Source organism: Rhinolophus sinicus, chromosome 3 (genome assembly GCF_057876585.1).
Source record: "Rhinolophus sinicus isolate RSI-liver-muscle chromosome 3, RSI-T2T, whole genome shotgun sequence".
Lineage (NCBI taxonomy): Eukaryota > Metazoa > Chordata > Mammalia > Chiroptera > Rhinolophidae > Rhinolophus > Rhinolophus sinicus.
In genome coordinates, this window is record NC_142503.1 from 118,811,709 (window position 1) to 118,837,589 (window position 25,881).

At 40.2% G+C, this 25,881-nt stretch overlaps 1 protein-coding gene and 1 pseudogene across 1 annotated transcript; one reads left to right on the top strand and one right to left on the bottom strand.

Moving 5' to 3' along the window:
- Positions 1 to 2,703: 2,703 nt before the first annotated feature.
- Positions 2,704 to 22,206, top strand: SPTSSA (serine palmitoyltransferase small subunit A). Its single transcript, XM_019754558.3, has 2 exons — positions 2,704 to 2,906; positions 20,827 to 22,206. The coding sequence occupies exons 1-2, from the start codon at positions 2,804 to 2,806 to the stop codon at positions 20,928 to 20,930; spliced, it is 207 nt and encodes a 68-aa protein (XP_019610117.1). The 5' UTR covers positions 2,704 to 2,803; the 3' UTR covers positions 20,931 to 22,206.
- On the bottom strand, positions 11,215 to 11,693 carry LOC148758559 (large ribosomal subunit protein eL31 pseudogene; annotated as a pseudogene).
- Positions 22,207 to 25,881: the final 3,675 nt, after the last annotated feature.

Sequence of the window (25,881 nt, forward strand, 5' to 3'; positions counted from 1 at the left end):
ATTCTCATCGCTTAAAGGCCAGAGTCTCTGGGTTTATTCTGTACTCTGCCCACTGTGCTTTCCTGAGGTGACCTCATCTGCAATCAAGGCTTCAGTTACCAGGGGCTTATTGAAAATTCATGCCTTTGGCTTCTGTTCAGCTTTCTCTTCTAAATTCTAGACCCCTATGACCAACTGTCCCCTGGACACTGCCTCTTAAATGTCCCTCAGGTACCTCAAACTCAGCCTTTTCCTAACCGAATTCATATCTTTTCAGCCAGACTTCTTCCCCTGGATTCTTTGTGAATATTATCATGATCCAAGATCCCAGCCTCTTTCCCCCACCATTTTTTAGTCAGTTGCCAAGTCTAGCGAGATGGATTTTTGTTCACTAGAATCCCAGAGCAGCTGAGGGATGCAGATTGGTAGGGCTGCTCTCCCAAAGAGATGCAGTGGACAGTGGGGGCCGTGTACCATGGGGAGGATTGTGCGGTAGGGATGGCCCAGTGAGCTGCCCAGGGACAGCAGGGTAGCTGTGTGTGATGCTTCCAATCTTGGGTTAACTTAACTAAGTATCACCAAGTGCTCAGGTACTTGATGTTCTTGAATATAAAGGAACAGAGCTCGCCTGTTCCTGAACAGATCTGAACAGAGATAGCTCAGTGAGGAACAGCGACAGGGCGAAGCCTCACACAGTAAGATTCAGAAGTGGGAGGGCCAAGTGTACCTGGATCTCTCAAGGGTGAGGAGCCCTTGAGTAAGCGTGGGTTATACATGTCTCATTGACAGGTTCTACCTGTGTCATGTCTTCTACCGGATCCTGTTTTCCTCAGTAGCCTCCAGGCTACTGCCTATCCCCAAGTCTTGTCCAAAAAGCAAATCTTATTAAGCCATGGGCTCTTTTAACTTCTGGATGTCAACTTAAAAATTCCTTAGCTCCTCACACAAGGTTCCTTAGGACATGGTCCCTCTTTATTGTCTAGCCCCACCTGTTGCTACTGCCTACACATTCTTTTTTCTTTTTTTTTTAAGGAGGGTGCAGCTCACAGTGGCCCATGCGGGGATCAAACTGGCAACCTTGGTGTTATTAGCACCATGCTCTAACCAACTGAGCTAACTGGCCACCCCTGTCTACACCTTCTTTACCTTCTTTTTGCTTCAGCCGTGAGGAAGTTCTTCCAGCCCTTTAAATGCATTAGGCCTTCATACTCCTGTGCTTGGAATATCTGTGTCCCTCCCACCCCTACCCCATTCATTTTGTCATTTCTACTTTTCCTTCAATATTCAATTTAAGATCATTTTTCAGAAGCCTTTTACAACCCCAATCTGATTTTCTCTGGGCTATTGTGGCATCCTACATATAACAAAAATACCTTTTACCACATCTCATTGAAATCAGTTAACTTGCCTCTCTTCCCCACTAGACTGGGTACTTATAAAGGCAGATCTTAGTCTGGCTTTCTATACCCAATGTTTAAGTCATGAACAGCACTTAATATTTCTAACTGAATAAATAAAACATCAATCATGACAGTTTTCCCCCCCACAGTTTTTGGGGGGTATATTGGGGAACAGTGTGTTTTTCCAGGACCCATCAGCTCCATGTCAAGTCGTTGTTTGCAATCTAGTCGTGGAGGGCGCAGCTCACTGGCTCATGTGGGGATCCAACCCACCCCTCTGGGGTTATGAGCACTGCACTCTAACCACTGAGCCAACCAGCCGCCCCAACCATGCAAGTTTTAAAGTTTAAGCAGTAAGCTGTTTAACCTAGAAACCTTTTAACATTTAAACAGCAGGCCATTTAGCCGTGTCATTTCACATGCTAATCATGCATCTCATTCCTGAAGGTGAGTGCAATGTTGCTGGCCCACTTGCCAGTGGGAAAATCTGGACATTCCAGAATGCATGTCCAGGAATTATCAGCCCACAGACAGGTCTCAAGCATCCTGTCATCTGCGGAACCCACCAGATCAGTACCCTTCTCCTGGCCTTGACCTTACGTTGTGCCGATAGCCACTAAAAGAGGTGCGCAGATGGACATATTCATGGTAATCTCTGTTATGTCTTTAGGTTAAGGCGTGAATAGGGTATGTTGGTCTACTCGTATGTGGTGTTTGTGTGCCCGCGCGTGGGTGAGGCAGGGAGGAAGCAGGCAGCGTGTGCATCACTTCGGAGACGCCTTTCCTTGACCTCCTTGACTAGGTGACATTCTCCTGTCTACCCTCTCTGAGCACCTTATTCTCCCCCTCTGGGCCCATCACAGCTTTACTTGAATTGCTGTCATTAATACCTGTCTCCGCGGCAGATTGTAAACTGCACGAGGATAGGTACCTCACACGTTCCTGTTCACTCCTGTTACCCCCCTGCCCAGCAGGATGCCTGAGGCATCACAGGTATTCCACAGACACTTTCTCCACCAGCGGTTCTGGGCCAGACTGGGTGGACCCCAGCCGGCACCAACGTCCCGCTCACCAACGGCCGGCGGAGGCAGGGCGGGGCGTGCTGCGCGCGGCGGGTGCTCTCGCGGGGACACTTCTCTGGCTCGCGTGGGCGCGGCCCGGGGAGGGGGAAGTGTGGAGGGGGCGGGTACGACGCAAGGCCGCGTTCTGGCCAATGGGCTCCGGCCGGGCGGGGCTCGGGGCCTGCTGCCCCGGCGGTCTCCGGGCTAGGCGTGCCCCCCGGTGACGCGCCGGGCGGCGCGGGCCAATGGGCGCGGGCTGGCGGGCTGGCAGGCGGGCCTCGCGGTCGGGGGCATTAGGACACCAACGCGAGGCCTGGCGGACAGACTGACATTCGGCTGCAACGCAGGAGGCGCGCGGCCGGGATGGCGCTGGCGCGGGCCTGGAAACAAATGTCCTGGCTGTACTACCAGTACCTGCTGGTCACGGCGCTCTACATGCTGGAGCCCTGGGAGCGGACTGTGTTCAGTATCCTGCCCGGGCCGTGGGCGCGGGGGTCGGGTTGGGGGATGGGGGCCTGGGCGGCATCTTCCCGGCCCAGGGCCTGGGGGGCGGGGAACCGAAGGCCGAGAGGCGGACCGGCGGGAACCGCGCGCGCGGACTCGCTTTTCGCGGCGGGCACGCGTGGCAGAGATCTCGTGGGCTGAGGACGCGCTCCCGCGGTTGGGGAGGCCGTCAGGGGGCGAGGACTCTTGAGATCCCAGGTCGCCTTTGAGTCCCTTGGCCCAAGGTAGAAGCGTCTTTATTGCTGGAAGAAACCCCCTAGAGCGATGTCTAACCTGGCATGCGCTGGCTTGCACTTCGGCTGCGCCTGCCTTTGGTTCAGTCCCCTGTTGTCTGTGGGAGGCAGGGACCGTGTAAGGGGAGCAAATCGCTACCGGCTTGGATGCCTTTGACCTTTAACTGTCCCTGATTTAGCTGGCTCCGGTCCTAAAGCGAATGCTAAGTTTTCCAGCTTTTTAATTAGGTTGTGAATTTGTGTTCATGACAGCCCAATTCAATTTTTGAAAAGAGTCTGTTGTTGTACCTATTGTATCTTCAAGATGGGTAGTTTAAAAGTGGTGTTTTTTTTTTTTTTACCCCTATTAATTTGCTGTCCGTGAAGTCGATCCTGAAGAGGAATTTGTGGTTAATTGTAGATGGTGTTTGAAATTTTTCGTAGATAGCTAGTACTTGTTAATGACTATTACGTGTGTGCTATGAGCCAAGCCAACTGTGCTAAGCATTTTCCCTGTATCTTAACTCATCTAACTTTCATAACGACTGAAATTAATAACTCAAGGTTGTGAAAATGGGATGCCTGAAGTCTGTGATGTTTGTCTCTCCATTTGTCTATGTAGACATCTCTTGATATTCTTGCAAAATAAATACTAATCATGAGATGTAACTTTTTTTCCTTTTTAACTTGTGGGCAAGTGTGAAACAAGTATTTCACACAGCATACTTACGTCATACAGAATCTCTCCTTTTCATTTCGGTTTAATTTGGAGTAGCTACAGAACAGCTTTGCAAATGCGTAGTTGCATTCTGGTGGAGTGACTGAGGTAATTTCATTTCAAGCCTTCAAAGTGTGTTTATTTGTGCTGAACTAGCGTGAGATTGTACCTAAAGCTGAGTCTTGTGTTTCAACACTTGAAGAATCTTAGTTGCTTACAAGGAAAGTTATTTTTGTTGTAGGCATTTCTTTTCAAACCTGGAATTTAAGAACCAGAATGCACATTTTGGATTTAAAATCTGAATGTAAAATATTCTCTGATTTCCTGCACCAGTTATTTGTAGTTGCAGTTTAGTCTTACTCTAAGTTCTGTAGGTGAGAACTCATGAGGTCATCCTTGTGAAATGTATACTGAAATACAGAAGCACCTACTTCTTGACTTAGTTAATTTAAACTCATCTTAAAAGTGACTTTAAACAATGTTGTGCTAAATTGAAACTCTTTAAATCAGAAGTTGAACGCAGAGCCCACTATCAGGGTCTACGACAGTAGTCGCTCCTTTTATCGGTGGTTTCACTGCACGGTGTCAGTTACCTGTGGTCAACCATAATTCAAAAATACTAAATGCTAAATTTCAGAAGTAAAGAATTCATGTTTTAAATTGCCCACTGTAATGAAATCTCACCTTGTCCCACTTGGGATGTGAATCATTCCATTGTCCAGTGTATCCACTCATCTCTTATCAGAGAGAGAAAAACCACATTCACATAACTTATTACAGTATATTGTTATGATTGTTTTATTTTATTATTGTTGTTAATCTCTTACTGTGCCTAATTTACAAGTTAAACTTTATCATCGGTATGAATGTACAGGAAAAAACATAGTATATATAGGGTTCCGTACTATCTGTGGTTTCCCGCGTCCACTGGGGGTCTTGGAACAAATCCCCCACAGATGAGGGAGCCTGCTGTATAGATTTTACACTTAAAAGCTTTTATTGGCATGTAGATGTATGCTGTCGCATCACTGGTGTTACGGTTTTTCTGTATTATGTTGCAGTAGTAATAGTGTCCCATAAATACTAGGTGATGGCTTTTTTTGGATTGGAGAAATAAGTTATGAAATGAAACATAGTGCCTTTGTAGATTTTTGCCTTTGAAGCTTTTGACTTCTCATTGGGTTACATGACCAAGAGATTTCAGTTTTTAAAAAAAACTAGTGAGAACTGCAGCCAGCTAGCATTGGGTACCATAGAATCCTATGGTTTTAAACCTAAGATTAAAAAAAAATATATTTCAAAGTTCACATCATTGAATTAACTCCGTAGAAATGCAATCCTTTGACATAAGCCAGTCTTAAATTACTATCAGCTGTTGTATTTATATTATTTCAACTCAACTGATAGAGTTATTTTGAAGTCAAACATTTAATTCTATGGTTTGAAACATCAATTTGAGATTGAATCCTCATTCTAGCTTGGCGGAAAGAACTGAATGAGAAAGCTGGATTAAAAAATTTTTCTTTTCTACTTAATGGCAAGCTTTAATTACTGCTAAGTAGTTTGAATTTCATAAATTCATTAATAATTAGTAAGCTTCATCCAGAATTAGTTTGCGGCCAGTTACATGGTTTTAGAAAGACACATTCTTAAAAATTACATTGAACGTAATCATCACTGCTAGAAACCTAAAATTTATTGTAGGAGAAATTTGTCTGGCTGTCTGAAAAATGGTCTCTGATTTAGAAGTCCTGGACAGAGAAAGACTCTAGAAGATAAATGCATTAATTTGCATTTCATTGCTCTAATTCCTTTAATAATTTGAGGTTGTCCCTATTTTAGGGAAAACTGATAGCCATAACTTTTTGCATACTTACTAGGGGCATCCTTAAACATCTGAATTTGCTTTTCTATTTCTTCAGAAACCAAATAGCTAGAAGTGAATTAATAGCTGTTGTAAATTGAAAGGTCAATCCCAATTGATTATGAGGATTTTTGAAGTTATCTAAGAAATTGTGACTCACAAAAAAATAATTTAAAATGTTTTTAAAGAAATGCATGTGTGTCAAGTCAGGTACATTGTAAATAGTTCTTGAAACAATAACATTTATAAATGCTGTTTTGTAAATTCTTCCATGCTAGTACCAGCATCCTAAATTTTCTCTTATTTGTCATATGATATAGCATTTGAAACCATAATGAACTTTTGGTTTGTTAGCCAGTATTTAAACTTTCTTTATGTGCACACACGGTTTCTGTCTTACAAAAAAATACGTGATACCTGCATTAAGACAGAAGGTAATAATTAAAATGAATCACGTAAGTGCTACGTTGTATTACAATGAATACCATAGAAGGAGACCTGTGCAGACTGAGAACCATTGACCTTCATCTCAGAGCAAAGTTTTTAACGGGGTCCAAAAGCCCCTTTCCCTATTGGCAGCCATCACTGCTAAAGAAAAAGACTAGGTTTTGTAACAGACAGGTTTTGTAACCATTGAGACACTCCCTGTAGTGCCTCATTAAATAACATTGTAGCCAGGCTGTGGGGGGCAGGTGGAAAAATTAAAAATACCTTGTTGAAATAATTTGAAGCATAAGTAAGTCATTTAGCCTTGCTACTTAAAAAAAATTAAGTTTTATTCTGTAACCACTGGGTTATACAGAGGGTGCCAAAAAAATGTATACACATTTTAAGCAAGGGAAAAACTGTATTAAAATTGTAATACTCAATATATACCGGTAACAAAAATGAATAAGAGTCATGTGTATACATTTTTTTGGCACCCCTGGTATTTGCCATCTCTCTACAGCTTCTATTTATTTTAAACAAAATGTGGGCAGTTTTGGGGTTATGTTAGGAATTAGATTCCCCCTGAAAGACAGTCTATGTTTTAAACCACAGTGCTGGGCAAAAAAATAATGCTTTAGAAACATTTGTTTATATATTGATGTGTCATTTCAAAGCAATTGCATAAGTATTTGGGAATGGTAAAAGAGACCTGATTTAAAACCACTTTTAGAGTAGCTTTGGAACTTGGCTGTTTCTGATCAACAGAATTTAGTTCTTGGAGAGAATTCAAATTTAAAGAAGTAGAAAATGCTATAGATTGAAAGAACTTCCATTTAGTTTAGAGATGTTAAATTTGCATTGCTCTGTCTACTCTCTTGTATTATGTATACATTTGCTGAGTTCTGTGTTCCTAAAGTATTATGTACTTTTTTTTTTTTTTTTAAGGAGGGCACAGCTCACAGTGGCCCATATGGGGATTGAACCGGCAACCTTGGTGCTACCAGCACCATGCTCTAACCAACTGAGCTAACGGGCCACCCCTATTATATACTTTCTAATTGCCAGATAGTCTTCTAGATAGTGGGACTATAACTGTGAGTAAAACAAATAAAAATATTTATTCTAATGCCACTAGATAAATAGTTTTAAAAAATAGATGATTAGATTGTTATAGCTGTTATGGAGAAAAATACAACAGAAGAGGTTAGGAAGTAAGGAAGAGGGAGTGTCCTTCAGCTTTAGCTGGAGTGGTCAGGAAGGGGACATTTGGAAAGATTTAAGCGGGGCAAGCATTCCAGGGGCAAGAGCATTGCAGGCAGAAGGAACAGTAAGTATTAACGCCTCAAGGCACCAGCCTCTCTGGCAGGTTTCAGGGATGCTGCTGAGGGGCCAGTGTGCCTGGGAGGAGAGAAGGGGGGTGTGAGTAGCAGGGCAGGATAGGAGGTCAGTTCCTATAGGGCCTCCTGGGCATTGGAGTGAGAGTGCAGTGAAGGGAAGTGCCTCGTGTTTTGAGTAGAATCACTCAAACCCAGTAATAATTTTCTCACTGACATTTTAATATTTAATAAGATAGGAAAATAAGCCACAAGAATATACATTTCTTTTCTCCATGAAACTCAAGCTCTTTTCATTTTGAATGGAAAGAAAAAATAACCTATGAACCATTTTTCCCCTCATTTTTAGTGTACTGAAATGGACTTCATTTCTTCCTTCAAGGAAATTAGAGATACGTTTTAGGAAAAATTCGAATTTCTACCCATTCCCGGATGCCCCCTGTCAGTTCAGCTCTGGGAGCTGGGCAGCGAGTGCTCTGGGAGCAGGGCAGGAAGAACTCCGTGGATGGCAGTGCTCGGAGCACTTTCAGGGAGGTATCTGAGTGTGTATAGTTTTGTTTTTCCCAGATTGGAAGAAGGTATGGACTGGGGTACAGAGGTGTGCTGGGGTGGCGAGTACGCCAGGCTGACTGGCTGAAGCAGGGATTCTTTAAGGCAGAGTAAGTGGGAAGTAGCATTGAAAAAGCAGGTTAGGGCTATTGATTAATTCAACACACTTCTGTATGCATAACTTGTGCCGGGTGCTGCTCTAGGAGCTTGTGATACAGCAATGAGCCTATGAAACTAAGGTTCCTGTCCTTGCGGAAATTTTATTGTAAGTGAATTATATAGTATGTTAGGTGGTAAGCATTACGGAAAACAGAAAAGTGTGTTGGGGGATAAGAAATATGCGGATGGGCAGGAGTTGCTGTTTTGAAAGAGGAGGGGCTTAATTGAGAAGAGATATTTGAGTAAAGACATAAAAGGAGGTGAGGGAGTTAGCAGGTTAGACTGACGGGAGAGCATAGCTGGCAGAGGGAACAGCCAGTGCAAAGTCCCTGAATCCAAAGCCTGCCTGGCAGGTGTGATGGCCGCCGCGGAGGCAGGTGTGGCCAGAGCTGCGGGAGCTTGGGGAGAGGAGTAGGCGGTGTTGTCAGAGTCAGTGGAGGTCCTGGAGGTCACTGTAAGAAGTTTGGTTTTTAATGTTGGTGGAAAAGGGTGCTCTGGGAAGGTTTTGAGAGAGGAGTGATCAATCTGACTTTAAGTTTGAATAGGTTTACTTTGGTTGCAGGGTTTGGAATAGATCAAGGGTGGTGAGAGGAGGCAGGGTAGAAGCAAAGGTAGGTGTTTTGGATTGAGGAAGGCTTTGAATGATAATGAAAGAAGAGAGCAGTAAACATTTTAATTTGTATGTTATTTTCAGTAGCAACTAAGTGAATTTAGCTTCTTATATTTTTGCTATATCTTCAAATGCTTACAGCTAGAATTGAGAAGGATTTTTCTTTTCATCGCAACATACTAAAGTATTTGAGAGTTTAGAAAATATGAATTCTTAAATTATAAATAAAAAATAGTTTATACATCATCCTCATGGTTCAAAACTCAAAAGGTACAAAACCGTAGACGGTGAAATTCTTTCCACCCCTGTCCCAGCCACCCTGAGGCAACTGGTGTCAGCAATCTCCTGGGCATTTCTTCTGAGATATTCTGCGAATTCCTGGAACATACTCTTTTTTTTTTTTTGAAGTGCTGGTTTGAACTTTTTAAATTTTTTTTATTTTTATTAGTTTCAGGTGCACAAGACAAAGCAATACTTAGACGTTTATCATTTATGTCCCTCACACTGTGTGAACCCCCCTCCTCTATTCACTATCTCTTTGATATCGCACAGAGCCATTACATTTCCACTGTCTCTATTCCTAATGCTGTACTCAGCTTCCTGTAACCATATACATACATATATATATATATATATACATATACATATATATATATATATATATATATATATATATATATATATATATATATATAATTATAGTTGGCATTCATTATTGTTCAGCTTCAGGTGTACAGTGCAGAGATCAGGCATCTACATTATCCCTGAGGTGGTCTCCCAAATGGGACACGTGTCCATCGGATACCCTACAAAATCTTTATTGATTACGTTCCCTGAATTAATTTTCAAAACCCCGTGGCCATCTTGTGGTTACTGACTGTTTTCTAATCCCCTCACCTTCCCCCTTATCCCCATCCCCCCGCCCCTCTAGCAACCCTCAGTTTTTCCTCTGTGTCTCCAAAACTTTCTGATTAGTTCATTCACTTTTTCTTTTCTTTAGATTCCACATATAAGTGAGATCATATGGTATTTATCTTTCTCTGTCTGACTTATTTCACTTAACATAATGTTCTCTAGGTCCATCCATGTTGTTGCAAATGGTAAGATTTCTTTCTTCTTTATGGCTGCATAATACTCCATTGTATAAATGTACCACAGTTTATTAATCCAGTCATCTACCGATGGGCATTTCGGTTGTTTCCATGTCTTGGCTATTGTGTATAGTGCTGCAGTAAACAGAGGTGCATAAAGATTTTTGAATTGGAGTTTTGGATTTCTCCGGCTAGATACCTAGAAGTGGGATTGCTGGGTCATAAGATAGTCTGGAACATACTCTTAATAGTTGTTTGGTAGTGCATGGTTTGGTGAAATCCAAGTTTTTATAAGCCAATAGAGAAGCGTTTAAGGAACGTATTTTGCCATGCCTCTTTTGGAGGTGCTAATGATTGACATGGTTCCCTGCAATTAAGTATCTCTAATTTTTGTATATTTTTATGCAAGGTATATTTTGTAACTAAAACACAACAAACAAAACAAAATTAACCAAAAAAACACTGTATTTTGGCCAGTAGGGCTCTTTAGGTCACTGTCTGTCTCTGTCTTTGGGAGAGCTCCCCCTGAGCTGTTCAATAAAGCGGATTATCATTAAAAGCCCAATTCACTGGAGTCTTCCACTAGGACTTTTTTTGAATGAGTTCCTTTTTTGAAGAAAATGTTCATATAGAATCACCTGACCCTTTAAATAGATTTCTAGTAAAAATCTGCATGTGATTTGATAATTAGGCAAAATTCTTAATATCAGAGGTTACTTCTAGAAAAATATTCTTAGTAAATAAGCTTAATGCCTTTTAGAAAGATTTTCTCAAGGCACTTTCAAACAAAATGTGATTTCAGAATAACCTTCAAATAAAGCCCTGAATATTTTGCAGTATCTTCAGACTTATGTAGAAAATGAATTTCTTCTTGACAATCTTTAGTATTTCTTTTATATTTTGTGCTATTTGCTTTTGACCTCCCTTTTCATAGAAATGAATGCAGCTTTCTGTTACCAGGGATGACTAAATGCGGAAAGCAGAGGTAGGAATAATTGTAACTGATAAATTATTCTTCCAATTGGTATTCAGACTTTTTGTTTGTGTAGCCCCTAAAAGAACAAAAGCACATGCTGTGTGTTGCTCATTTAGTTGACATCTGACATCTCCCATAGTAAATTGAGACAGTTATAAAAGGATTTAATTTCTTGCTTTTCAAACATGTATTTTATTGTTGTATATTTTTGTTAAAACCTTAAAAGTATTTCTCTTATACAATTCATAGAAAATGTTCATCACATAACCTAATTGGCAAGGCGAGCCCTCATTGTGAAGCCAAATAGGCAAAATCAGCCTAAATTTGTGTCAGAAAAAGCTCAGTGCCATTTTCTGTTCAAATAATTATGTAAATACACCTTCACTCCTATCTCCCCCCTGCCTTTTTTTTTTTTTTTTGGCAGTTTTAGAACTTTATTTGACAATGAGTGGTGGTTAGTTCTCATCCACATTGACTCTCTGTAGAATTTTGAAAGTGGAGACAGGTAACCAACAGAGCTTGTTTGGTGCTTCTTCATCCTCAGTGCATTTTCTGGACAACTGCAAGGGGATATGGTGTGGGACATTCCTTATTCCTTTGGCCCAGGTGGCTTTGTTGAGCCTGGTGTCATTGGGTACATCTGGAGTTTCCATCTCTCTCCTGGCAAATTCCCAGATCTCTGAGTGGGCGCGGGGCATGCTTCTGGAAGCCACTTCCAGATGTGCTGTGAACGTTGACTGTATATCTGGGCACGGCTGCACCCATGGCACAACGGCCCTTCCTGCCATACTTCTTTGCGGGATCCATTCTGCTGGGCCCAGGTTGGAAAGGTGGCTCACTTCTGAATTATTAGATGGATAGATAGATAGGTGAGGCTTGGAGCTGTGCCAGGAGTTTGTTCCCTGAATGAAATAAAGTACAACCCAAGTTAGTTATTATTCTTTTGTGTGCTGTCCCAGAGGTTCTTTTATACTCCAGGGCAGTGCCGAATGGCAAGATTCAGGAAGTAAAGTGGGAGAAGTGCAGCTGTAAGGGGGATGGGAAGGAGAGCTGGCAGCAGGTCTCTGCCATTCTCAGGTGCCCTTTAGGAGACAGTAAGTACAGTGGAAGCTGAAGACTTGTCAACTGATTCCCTTTGCCTGCTCCTAACCTTCTGGAAAGGCTTCTTGTACCACCAGGGCTTCTGAGCTTTAGTTTGAAGACTGCTCTAACATGTTTTGCCTTGATATTTGGCTGCCCAAGTCAGGATGTTAGAATATACCTGATCTATACTCCTTAGGATATTATACCTTTCTCTTTAGTAGCTTTTGGGAAAGGTGGAAGATGAAGAAAACCATACTACACAAGGGCTCAGTAGTCTGGACCAGGACCGGCAGGGAAAGTTATGGGCGGCTGATGGCGGTTGGGACAGGGCACACAGAGATAGCCTACTGTTTCAGCACATGATACCAGTGATTTGTCAGGAGACGTGACTGTGGTCATGTCTTCCCTGTTTCATAGTCTTAAAGACTTTGTGGGTGTCCCCCCCACCCCCAGGCTTTGAGTATTGTAACTTTTATGGTACTTAGGGGCAAAGATAAGATAAATTCTTTTGATTAAAACAAACAAAGCCTCAGTGCTCAAATTTAATAATTAAGACTGTACGTCCCAAAAGGTCTACTTAATAGAGTATATATATACTTTTTATACATTGGAATGCTTAAAAAACAGTAGTTATGGAATGATAGAAAGATAGTATTTATGATCAGTAATTATAAAAAGTAGAATTACTACTAATATAGAAATTTCGGCTACTGTCTTATATGTGTTCCTGAAAAATCCTCCCAAAATAGGGTTTATGGGAAAATAGCACTGAGGCAGATCACTCAGAATTCATGCAGCTTAGTAAGCAGGAACTGACAAAAAACAGTCGGCATCTAGGGGATAATAACTTGGAGAGCCTGGAGGCTGGAGGCTGACCCAGGGGACATTAAAAATGCATGGACAGAATTGACCGGAAACGCGGAAGTGGTGCAGATGATGTGGGCTGCCACTGAAGAGGTTTAGGAGGCAGAGGAACCTGCGCCGGACGAGCTGTGCTAGCTTGGAGGTACCCCTTTCGGGAGAGGGAGCCCAGGTGCAGATGCTAATTTTGCATTTTCTTAAAATAGAGCTAAACGGACTCCTACCTGTGCAGTCAGTGGCTGAGCTGAGGCATGTTTCTTGCTGAAGGTTATAATTCTTTTCCCAGTAATGTGGCTCCCCTAATTTATGAAATATCCCATATGAGACAATGCAGTTCCTATGCTTTACTAGTCATGTGTGAGCTCACTGAGTTCCGGAAAACATATTGTAGCAGAATAGATACTTCAGAGCAGACTGGGAATTTCTTTCCTCCGACCTTAGGACTTCAAATCTTCATGAAGTTAATAGGAGCTCTAATTATAAAGGTACAGAGCTTTGGTGTCTCTGGGCTCAGAGCAACAAACCAATTCCAGGATTTCAGCTCAGAGTGGAACGCGGTCATTGCTAGTTTCAGCAGCATGCTTTTTTTGTTTATTTAGTTTTTAAAGAGTTTGTCATCAAGTTGTGGTTTCTAAAATCAATATCCAAATGTAGGTATAATCAGCACTACAGAAAGCTTAGAGAATGGGTTTTGCTTGCTAAACACCAACTTCTCATGCTGATGTAATATCCTTTAATATGATCCGAGAATATCAAATTGGCTAACATAGAAATGACTGTAACAGTATAGCTTCCACTTATTTTCATTTTAAGGCAACTAGAAAAGTATCAAGTGATAGTTAATGTATTTGATAAAAATAAACTTTCTTGACATTTCTGTTGGTGATGATCTCCAGGTTTTCAAGGTCAAGAGAAAAAAAAAACCCACCACGATGAGGGAGATTTCCTGTTTGGAGCTTCATTCGGTAGCTGATGACAGCTTTCACTTAGGGCTTTGGTTGGTTTTTCACTGAACAGCCGACAGTAATACTTTGTGAAGTGCTTTATTATTTTCAATAAGCTGGTTCCTTAAAATAAATAAGATTCATCAGAACTTTTGAGTACTAAGCATAAAAGTAGCATTTTAGAACTGATTTAAAAAAGGAGTTTGACTAACAAAATTGGATTGTTTTCGATGACATTTGAATTTTGTTTTTGATGTGACCAGTGGAGAGACTTAAAGCATTGAAGAAGGGTATAAGTCATACCCACTGGAACAAAGGTCCCTGGCCTTTCCCCAGTGAGAAATTACTTTTGATTTCTCCAAAGTCTTATGAATGGGTTACTAAGGTGATTGTGCAGTTATTGGTTGGGACAAGAAGTGTTAGTTTCTGTGCCCTTCCTTCTGATTGCTGTATTTATCTTTAAAGAATTTCCTCTCTTTGTTATTGGGCTTTTGTTGTTGTTGTTGTTGCTGGGAAAACGGTTGGGGACAGCCCTTGTATGGGTGAAAAGATTTTTATCTTTTTCCTATCGAGAAACTTACCAGCTTCTGATTAGTTGGTGATCCCTGTTAAAGAAACAGCAAACAACACGCAGATATATGGTTTCGCATCTACTTGCTTTTACATCCATTGAATTCATAAAATATTTATGTTATGTCCAGGTTATAAATAATCTCTGATTGTTCACTCAGCCCTTGAACACACGTTTATCTTCAGTGCCTGCACATATCCTGGTGCGTTCTCTGTCAGTTCCTGAATGATTTGCGCAGTCCCTGCTTTCTCTCGCAATGCACTGCAGATGGAAGCGAGGGGGCTGCTGAGCCGAGCTACTGCTGCTCTCAGCACTTAAAATCCAGTGGTAGTGACAGTTATAAACACACAAACCAGAAAAGCCTAGATTTTAATTTTTGAGGTTTTTTTGTTTGTTATAATCTAGATTTCACTAACTTTATTCTATATGTCTTGAATCATGTAGCCCCTTTAGAATATAGACCCAATTATTAATTTGTGTACAGCTACTGATACTTGTATTATACAAACAACAACAAGAGTTTGACAAATAGAAAGATTAGCATTTTTTGAATTACATTTCAATATATGTGTCTTTCATAGCATCGATTATTTACCTATTTTGTCTCTTTCTCCTCTCTCCTTCTCCTTCTTTTCCTCCCTCGGAGAGAAAGAGAGAAATTTATGTTAAAGATGATTGAGAGGTGGTGTCTAAATGCTCTCTCCCAGGAAGTGGGATCCTAAAATGTTAATGCAGGAATCAGCTTCATTTTATGGAGAAGCAGCTCAGGTCCAGAGAGATTGTGATGTCCTAGGATTGTATTATAAATTAATAACAAATTAGTAGCAGGGTGACCTTGGGTGGTTCCCAAACATGGGTCTGAGTCATGATGTTAAATGCCCAGGCCCTCAAACAATAGTTTTAATAAGGATTATATTGCCTTTTGTTGCAGAATAAATTTGATTCCAAATTCTCACATCAACTTGGAAAGGCAGGTGATGTGTGTCCATCCCCAGTTTAAGGAGACTGGTGATGAGGGAGGTTTTGATACACACAGGGATTGGCAGAGTCACAACTCAAACCTAGGTCGCCTCCAGTGCCATGGTGTTTCCAGTATCCCTTTCTTGTACTTTATAGTGTGCCAAGGATACTTTAAACTTTGAGATGTGTGTTAAAGAATGCAGTGCATTGAGAAATCCACTCAAATACCAGACAGCAAATTATATAACAGCTGGTGTACTCTAAATGGTATATGTTTAGCTGTGTTTGTGAAAACACGTCTAAGGAGATGAATATCATCTTCCCTAACCTTACAAAGGTCACAATAAAACCTATTTCTAAGAGTGAACATAAAACTACCATTTTATATTCAACTCAGTACTCTGGAGCTATTTCCACTACGTTGCTTAAATTGCATTTGTAGAAAGCTGCTTATAAAAGGTGCCTTCTTTGTAAGGTGGTTACTAAGGCTAGTAGAAGTTCCTCACAGTCCCGTTGTCTGCTGTTCCCTTAGTGTGAATGTTACTCTATAGTTAAATCAGTTTGAAATAGTCTCTTATGGTTGAGAGCTTGAAGATCATTTTGGGGAATAATTGTGAAATTTAAGTGTATAGAAAACTTGCTTTTAGCAGCTTATTTAATTATTGTTTCTGGAAATAATTAGGAGAAATGAGATCAGAATATAGGAACATTTTTTTTTGAGGGGGACACAGGATGAAAGTTAAATTTAATAAGTAGCTCTAGGTAAAAGGTTAGGTTAAGTTTTTTTTTGTTTGTTTTGATCAGCTTATAAATTGGCATTTGCATCTAGGTTTAGTTGATTTTGGGTCATTTTCTGTTTATCCTTTTTTTTTTTTTTTTTTTTTTTTTTTTTTAAAGGAGGGCACAGCTCATAGTGGCCCATGCAGGGATCAAACCGGCAACTTTGGTGCTACCAGCACCACGCTCTAACCAACTGAGCTAACTGACCACCCCTTTTCTGTTTATTTTGACCCAAATTGAGAGTTGTTTATTCTATTTCTGGGAGCGAAGACTTTCTATTTATTTCCTAGTAACAAATTAGATCCAGTGATGCCTAACCCAAACTTTGTAAAGGAGGAAGATCTTTCGCACAAAACAGTTTTTAGTCTAGTACTATGTGTAGTTTCATTTTCCTTGACAGTTCTCATTTATTAAAAAAACTTACTGACTATTCAGGCACACAAAAACCTTGTAAAGAATAATACAATGAATATGGACATACTACCAACTAGCTGCAGAAAAGCATCACTAATACATTTGAAGCCCCCTTTGTGCCCCTTCTCAGGTGCTTCTCCCTTCTTCCTGTCCCCCTTTCACCCGACCGAGTAACCATCATCCTGAATCGCGTATATATAATTACTGTTTATTTCTTACTCTTTTTACTCCACACGTGTGCATCCCAACATAGTGCTATGTAAAGTCATACGCTCTAGTATCTAATATTTTAATCAAGCAAGCAAGCTATTTAAGTTTCCTTAAGTTCTTGTTCACTTAGAAAAACATCATGATTTTATATGCATATAAAAATTTAGAAGTTGGACCATTTAGTGTTCACAAAATTGAGCTTAAGTTTTAGAGTCTTGTCTTATAGTGGAGTAATCTCTGTTAGGCTAATTTATGCACATTCCTTAACTGGTACGTTCTCCATACTAAATTGGAGAATTATAGTGTCATAAAGAGTATATAATATAATCAATCAAATGGCTGTTTTCAGTAGTCACTTATTTGAATTTGAGCCAATGACGTGAAAATTATTACTATATCATTTCATTTGCTTGATGTATACATTTATAAGACTTACATAAAAGCTGTATAAAACCAAAAAGCATTCTGAAAATACAATATTGCTTAGAAATGGATTTTGTTTTTCTGTTTTGTAGTCAATGTAAATTTTGTCAGCATAGTAATGTGTGAAATATGTAGAAAGCACCATGGTGTCTAGAGTCAAATAATGTTTCTTGAGCCATTCCTTTATTCATCAAATACTTACTGACTAGATGTTATGTTAGACGTAGGAGATATGAACATAGTAAGGCATTGTTCCTGTGTTCAAGGAGTTGATAATCTGGATGAGATAAGTATATCTACAAATAGCTAATGTTAGGTGATACGTGCTATAGTGTATGAATATAGAGTTTTATGAGCAGTAAAGAGTAATTAATTCTGCCAGGAGGTTGGGGTAAGAATGGGGAAAATAGTGAGCGTTAGGGAAGGCCTTCTACAAGAGGAGATAACTAACTGGGCTCTAAGAAGGATTAGGTTTTACTAGGAGGAATAGGACTCTTCGTATACAGGAAGGTATTATAGTATAGTGGTTAAAAACACCTGTTTTTGGAGTTTACTAATTTGGTTTGGAATTAGCTCCATTGTTTACTCTGATGCTGAGGATATTTTTGAACTTGACGAACTGCCTAACACTGCTGGGAACACGCTAGACATTCACAAAATGAAAGCTTCTACTACTGCTGTTATTCTTAATTACTATTAAACCTTAAGAAAAGGGAGAGCAGTATGAAAAGACAGAGCGTTGTTTCCTACATTACTGCTGGAATATGGCTGTGAGTAGGATGTGTTTGTTGAGGGGATGATATGAACGTTGGGAGGTACAGTGGAAAAGTAGCATAGATGCTCTTGGTCCCCGCTTCGGTCCCCCAGCTGCTTTGAGCGTTGCTGGCTGATGCTTTTTAGCTGCCCCGTTTCCCAGAGTACTGCCCTCAGCCAGGGCAGCTGTCTTGCTCATGCGGTGTTTCTTCAGCCCATCCTGAAGCCAATGTTTGACAGATAAAGGGATACAAAAGGTCAGGACCCTGTCTCAAAGCAGCACCATCTGTGTGGTACAATTCGTGTTCTAGAGTCCCCTTGGGAGCGGAGTCCCTAAACCTGCCCCCCCCCCCTTCTGCTCTACTCACTCTGCTTCTGATAAAACGCCCTCAAGAGTAACTTATACAAGAATCCCTGTCCCAGTCTCTCAATTCCTGTCTACTTTTATGACTCCAACCTAAAACAGGTATTTTGGACAAGATTGCATACTTGGCTTAGAATTTCAAGTGCTATCCTATGGCCACTGGGAAACCTAATGCATTTGAAAAGGATCCCTCTAGTAAAGAGTGGCATGGGCAGTGGCTGGAGGCCTCAAATGGGACCGTTACATGGTTAAGTAAGGAATGATACATACCTCAGTCATTTATCATTGATGAGGGTAGGGGACACGAGCTATAAGAGTCTTTCGTAGGGGTTGGGAAGAACTGAGAAGTTTTAGATAATTTGAATGTGGGGAGAAGGAATCAAAGAAGTTTCTAGATTGGATGACTAGGCAAATAGTTAATCAATAGTCATATGAAATAGTTCACATCAAAGAGCTATATCAACTACTTTCAAGTAGAAAAAACAGGACTCATAGGAGAGTTCTTTTGGAGAAAATGAGTTCAGTTTTGGCTCTGTTGAATTTGAGGTGCCTCATGGAATGTCAGGTGGAAATGTTCAGTGGTGGGAAATAATTTGCAACAACATGTCATGTCAACAACATGAAGGTAATTAATTATGTTATAAGAATATATAGGGCCCAAGACAAAACACTGGCAACCCCATTTTTATTGTTTCGAATGCTTTCAGCTACAAGTAACAAAGAAAATCTAACTCACACTCAAAATCTGAGCGTGAAGGGAATTTATTGGTTTATGGATCAGAAAATCCAGTGGTGGGGTGCGCTTCAGGGTGGTGTGATCAGGGTTCTGGCTCCGTTTTTCTGAGATATTTGTTGTTCCATCACCTTCGTGAGTCAGCTTTGTTCTGAGTCTTGCTTTCCTCATGGAGGCAAAGTGAGGCCAGTGATTCCAGGAATCCTCAGCAAATTGCATATTCACGGTGGAAAGAGAGAATTTAATTTGCACTTCTGAATTCCTGGCAGAAGTCCTAAGCTTTGAGCTGGTTGATCACTTTTTGGGGTGAGCATTGTTACAAAGGGGGAAGCATTTACTAATTGGTTGAGGTCAGTTAGGGCTTGTCCCTGGAGATGGGATAGGGCGAGGCACTCCAACAGCACGCTGGCTGCTATACTAGGAGGAGGCGTGGAGTGGAGGTTTGCGGGAAAAGCACAAAATTCATATAAGGTACAAAGAGCCAGTAAAACTGGAAAATGGTGAGAGAGATGAGAGGCGAGCCCTAGAGAATACCTCAGCCTAGGGAGGAGAGAGTTTTGAAGAGGAAAGACTAATATAGTGTCAGTTCAACTGGATTTGATAAGCTGAGAGCAGTGTGTGTAGCCCGGGGGGGAGAAGTCAGACAGCTGTGTGGGTGCTGAGCAGTGAGTGATACGGGAGCAGGGAGCTTTTTTTAAAGAAGAAATCAAGTGTGAAATAGGTGCTAGTTTAAGAAAGAACTGGATTAAGAGAGGCTAAAAAGGAAATAAAAAAAATGATGGGAGAGTTTTTAACTGTATTTGCTGGACGAGGGGAATGAATTTAGAATTGGAGTCAGATAGCTTTGGTTTGCTCTCTGGCTCTAAAGACAGCTTGCATGGCCCTGGACAAGTCACTCAGTGTTTTATCAGCCTCTGAGGAGTGATAGTTATAGTAAACATTTCACAGTCATTCTGTAAGAGTCAAGCAAGATAATAGATAAAAGAGGTTTGTCAACTACACTGTTATACAAATATTAGTTAGTAGTAAGCACATTGTTTATATAAACCCTATCTTCTCATAAAAGAATGTAAAGTATTATAGAACTAACTACTAGTATGTAGACCTGAAAAGTATGAAAGAGGGGCCAGGGGTAGAGAGGAAGAATATGAATGAATTAATGAGTGAATAAATGAATAAAACATAGTCCTAGTTCAGAAGCAGTCATTCCTCTTAGCATGGCCACAACACTGCAAAATGAAAAGCTCTTAGATTTTATATAATACTTGTTAGCAGTATTTTGTGCGGCCCTAGAGGAGGGCCCCTTGTTGATTTGCATATATACACTTTCAGTTCCTTTTGGAATGAGAAGGAACACTGTACAGAATGTTTATTGTTTTGATTATTGAGATTACTTTTATTTCCTGTTGTGAAGTTTAATTGTCATAATAATAAGTGTTTAATAGCAGGTGCTGTTGGTTTATGTGTCACTAGTATATAATTGATTTTGGCTTTAACCCCAAAGCCCATGCTTTTAGCCACATTCTAATCTAAATCTACAATTCTTGGATCATACATTCTTATTACTTATTCAAGTTGGTAGACCTTCTGCAGTCATTATATATAATTTTATTCCTATACATTTCTGTTTCTTTGGTTGAACAGTGTCACTTTCTGTGTTTAATTTGAAGCAGGCTGATACTTTGAAGTATAATGGGGAGAATAACAGTAACTACCTTGGAAAGTGATGGTGAGGAAAGTATCAAGCGAATGGGTACTTCCACCCATCACAGTTGTTGAAAAGTGTTGGGATTTAGTTTTGAGTAAATTAAGAAAGATAGTGATTTTCCTTAACTACCACGCAGATTCCATGCTGGTTTCCTTCGTGGGGATGGCACTGTACACAGGCTACGTCTTCATGCCTCAGCACATCATGGCGATCCTACACTACTTTGAAATTGTACAATGACGAAGATGTGACCAGAATCGAGAGGTCCCTTAGTGAAGAACCAACCTCTGAAGTTGGAATGAGACTTCATCAGATGTCATAAGAACTTCTAGATGTCAACATAACCAACCCTATGAATATAAAGACTGAAATTCATGAGTAGAACAGGAAAACAATCCTGACTCATGTGTTGTGTTCTTTATTTTTAATTTTGAAAGAAGCTCTTGTACAGCTGTTTTTGTCTATTTTAACATTCTAGTCATTTGTACTTTGATATCAGTATTTTCTTAACCTTTGTGACTGTTTAAATATTACCCAGTGAAAGCTTTTCTTAATGTAACTTTGAGTACATTTTAATTGCCTTCTATTTCTAAAACCCAAAGTCATTAGTTAGGCTTTATTGTTCTTGCTATTGTATGGCATATACATCTGCCTGGACATATTTCTACTCTTGACCAAAGTTTTGTAAGAACTGGGGCTGGGGGCTGGGGAGGGGAGGATATTTTATTGAGAACTATTTACAAAAAACTTTTCTGTAAGTTTGACCTCAGGAGTACAGTTTTAGCTATCTAGACTCTAACAGCTCTGCTTTAAAACTATTACAGTGTTTCTTAACAATGAAAAAGGAAGATCTTGCTAAAGTTAAAAATAAGGAACATTTCACCTTTTAAATATTTAATTCTTTTTTATATTTATCAAGATGTTTATTACAGCATGTTTATCAGAACAACAAATAAAGGACTATAATTTCGTTCACTATTTCCCAAAATAGGGTAATAGGGTAATGATCAAAGAAAATAGGATCTTTTACTTAATGAAATATTATGAAATCATGGCAATGATGCTTTAGAAGACAATGGTACCATGGAAAGTCTGATGTTGTTTTCAGGATATGATATATTTACATTCTAAATATTTAATTCTTATGTGGACTCATTTCCAGAAAACTTTGGTGATGATTCTTGTGATAAAAGGTGGTTAAGTAGCATTATTGTGTAATGCTTATATACCATAGAGTTTTTAACAGAAAGTAAATCAGTTTCCTCTGAGGGCCATGATTAATGATGTATTTTCTTATGTTTAGTTTCATGATTGTAAAGGGTACTGCAAATGTATTTGCTCATTGCAGTAAGATATGATGAGATGAATTGTTAAAAACCATAGCAAAAAGAAACATAAACTTGGTTAAAATGCTTTCACTCTTTGTATTTTTTTAAAATATTTTTATTCCTTAAATGTAATAAAATGACTACCTAATTTTTTGATGTAAACTCATTAAATTCAAAGATAAAAATAATCTGATGTAGCAGTATATTTTTTTCCTCAATTGTTAAATATTGATCTAGTATTTATATTTCTGAATTGATTGTTATGGACAGATAAGCAGTAAGTATACCTTAACACGTCTCTCAACATAAAAGTATTACTAATTTAAAAAATTAGACATACACGGTGTGATCAAACAATACAGTGAATGTTTAAATAAATTTATTACAGTAAGAGACACATTGCCATTAATCCCCCTCAAAATACTCCCCCTCGCTTGGAACACACTTATCCCATCATTCTTGCTACTTTCTGAAGCAGTTCTGGAAGTCCTCTCTCATGAATATCTTTAGTTGAGCTGTCATGGCTACCTCAATGTCCTGAATCATTTTGACTTTGGGGAAGAGCCAGAAGTCACACGGTGCCAGATCCAATGAATAAGGTGGATGAGGACACACCGTAATGTTTTTATTTGACAGAAATTGCCATATACCAGAAGCAATGTGTGACATGGAGCATTGTCATGATGGAGGATGAAACCGTTTGCCCAGTTCATGTTAATGCGTTGTTCGTGATCCATGATTTATGGCTCCCTTTAAAACACACCTCTCGACTGTAGCTCATGCCCGACTGACTGCATCAAACAAGTTGAAACTTGTCACACACTGTTACTAAAGTTCCACATGCTGCTTCCCGTATTGAAGAACTCTGCCTTTCTGTTGGCTGGCACTTGGCAGCAGCATTCAGTTTATTTTGTGATCGCAGTGGAAGGGCTCTGTGTCACACATCGCTTCTGGTATGGCAATGTCCGTCAAATAGAAACGTTATCGTGTGTCCTCATCCACCTTATCCAGCAGATCTGGCACCGTGCGACTTCTGGCTCTTCCCCAAAGTCAAAATGACTATGAAAGGTAAATGTTTTGAATTGATTCAGGACATCGAGGCAACCATGACAGCACAACTAAAGACACTCATGAAAGAGGACTTCCAGAACTGTAGAAAGTGGCAAGAAGGATGGAATAAGTGTGTTTGAAGCAAGGGGGACTATTTTGAGAGAGATTAATAACAATGTGCGTTTTACTGTAATACTTTTTTTTAAAATTTAAACATACACTGTATTTTTTGATCACACCTCGTATTATATTTTAGTATGCTTTCCAGAATAAGTTGTGCTGTTTTTTAAAAATGTAAGTATTTTTGGTCCTAAATTTTAGGACTAGATTTGTGATGTTTTCTAGTCTGGAGGTAACAATACCGGGTACCCCCCAAAAATGTATGCAAGTGTACACTTTGGTCAATGTTGCTCAAGCAGTAGTTTGCCGTAATCAGAAGTGTCTGGACGCTGATGGCAACCACTTTGAGCACCTCTTGTAATTGCAGAAGTCAAACATGACTTGTATTCCTCTTTTGTTATTGGTGTATATTGAGTATTACAATTTAAATAGTTATTTCCTTTCTTAAAATGTGTATACATTTTTTTGGCACTCTATAGAAATATTTGGTATTTTTAAAGAGTCAGTTTCTGTCATCACTATAGGTAGGGATGGTGAGGTTAATATATAATTTAGTCTTGCAGTTAAAAGTTGGATATAGTTATGTTTGAGCTGTATTCATATTCTCTCAAGCAAAATAATGAATACATAAATACAAAATAATTAATAAATCAGGGAGGTGTATTCTCACCAACTGATTTAAGAGTCTAGCCTATTTGTTAGTAAATAACAAATGGGGAGATCATTGCACTTCATCTGTTTATAAAAAAGTATTAGACAATTCTCTATGGGTCTCCTGTTCCTGTATGTCTGGCAAGCAGAGGTACTGATTGCCTTTATTTGGAGTATTTTTCAAGGAGGTTTGCATGATAGAGAATATAGAGAAGAGACAGTGTCTCCCCGCAGAACAAAGGGCAGGTTTGCGTAGAGCCTTGTGAGATAGTGTCTCCTTCTGGAGCACAGGGCAGTAGAAAAGATGTGGGTTCCCTCTGCATGTACTGGTATCACCTGGCCCTCTGCATTGTCATGTGGGAACTGGGGACCAGAACAAGAAGATGATACTGTAACTGTTGCTGTGAGTAATAAAGGCCTTTGCGTGTGACCCTGGAATCACATGTCTTCCGCCAGCATCCCGAAAGCTGTGCCAGACTAACTTATTAGCTTGCAAGTAAAGTCTCAGACCCCTCACAGTTATTGACAGTTTCGGTGATGAGGATGGGATGCTGACAGAGACGTGGTCTGCTGGAAGATGAAGGGTAATGAATGGCCCCCCTGGCCAGACGGAGGGATGAGACAGCTCCCTGGTATGTGCTCTTGCCCAAGTATTGGTTGGTTAGGGGAATAAGGCCCCCTAGTATCCTACTTGTTAATTATTAGAGGCTGGGCAGTGAGAGGTAGGATTGAAACAAACTGCCTAAATGGTGCCTTAGTTGTTCACTCTCTGGCCAGGTGGAAGCAGGAATCTTAGGCTAATGGGACAGCTCTAAAGATAATGTGACTGGCTGCTACGCCAAAGAATCCCCCAAACTGAAATAAATGGTGTCAGCAGTGAGGGGTGTATTATTCAATATAGACCATTGGGTGACCTGGAAACAATAGAAGTTTATTAGGGTGAACCGTGCGTGAGTGGCCACTGACACTGAATACAAAGCCCTGCTTATTAGCTCCGAGCTGCTGTCTCCCTTTGTGCCCCCTTCTCTCTCCTCTTCACTCTGACTTCAGTCTCATTAAGGAGAAAGAGATTAATGGTGAGACCCAATACACACATGCTTGAGTATACCGGGGAACTTTGTAGAGGGGAGAGATTCAAACTGTTATGGCTCTACTGGATGTAGCCGACCAAATCACTGTTATGTCCAGTCCTGGGAGGAGCGGGCACCAGAATTCAACTGATGGAATTTGGGCAATTTTTTTTCATAGTGAAAAAATTTTATATTTAGAATTAGCCAGCTGGACTCAGTGTAGATGATCCCAATTTTGCTGGCAACATCCAAAGCATTATAGTCAGGAGCCAGTCGAGTTTGGGAAATGTTTGCAATGGAGAAAGGAAATTAATGTAACCCTGTTGGTTGGGGCCCTTTGGGTCTATTCGACTTACTCTTGTAGCTTCCACTGATTGTATATAGTGGGTCCTTGAATAATGTCATTTTGTTCAACATTGTTTCACTACAATGATGAGAAAAAAAACCACAGGATTTTTGGCCGGGGCCACTGTCTGTGTGGAGTTAGCCATTCTGCACATGTCTGTGTGGGTTTTCTCTATGGACTCCTGTTTCCTCCCACATCCCAAAGACGTGCACGTGAGGTCAACTGGTGTGTCTGAATGGTCCCAATCTGAGTGAGTGTGTGTGTGTGTGGCCCCTCAGTGGAAGGGCTCGGGTCCCAAGTGGGGTCCTATCTTGTATCCCTGAGCTGCCAAGATAGGCTTCAGCCACCCGACCCTGATCTGGAATAAGCAGGGTGGAAAAAAATTACGTTATTTGTTTTTACGCATCTTTCTTAAATGTGTATATAGCTCACATCTATGTAATGTTTAATACTAGAAGTGTTTGGGTCTTTATTTAGGAGTTTGATGACCAGAAATATGCCGTAGAAACTTAACTCTTGTTTATATCAATTAGCCTGTGATAAAATCGGTTTCCTTCTTATTCTGCTGCCTGAAGCAAAACTGCTGGTTCAAAGGGAACCTCAATTCACAGAGATTACCCTAAGTG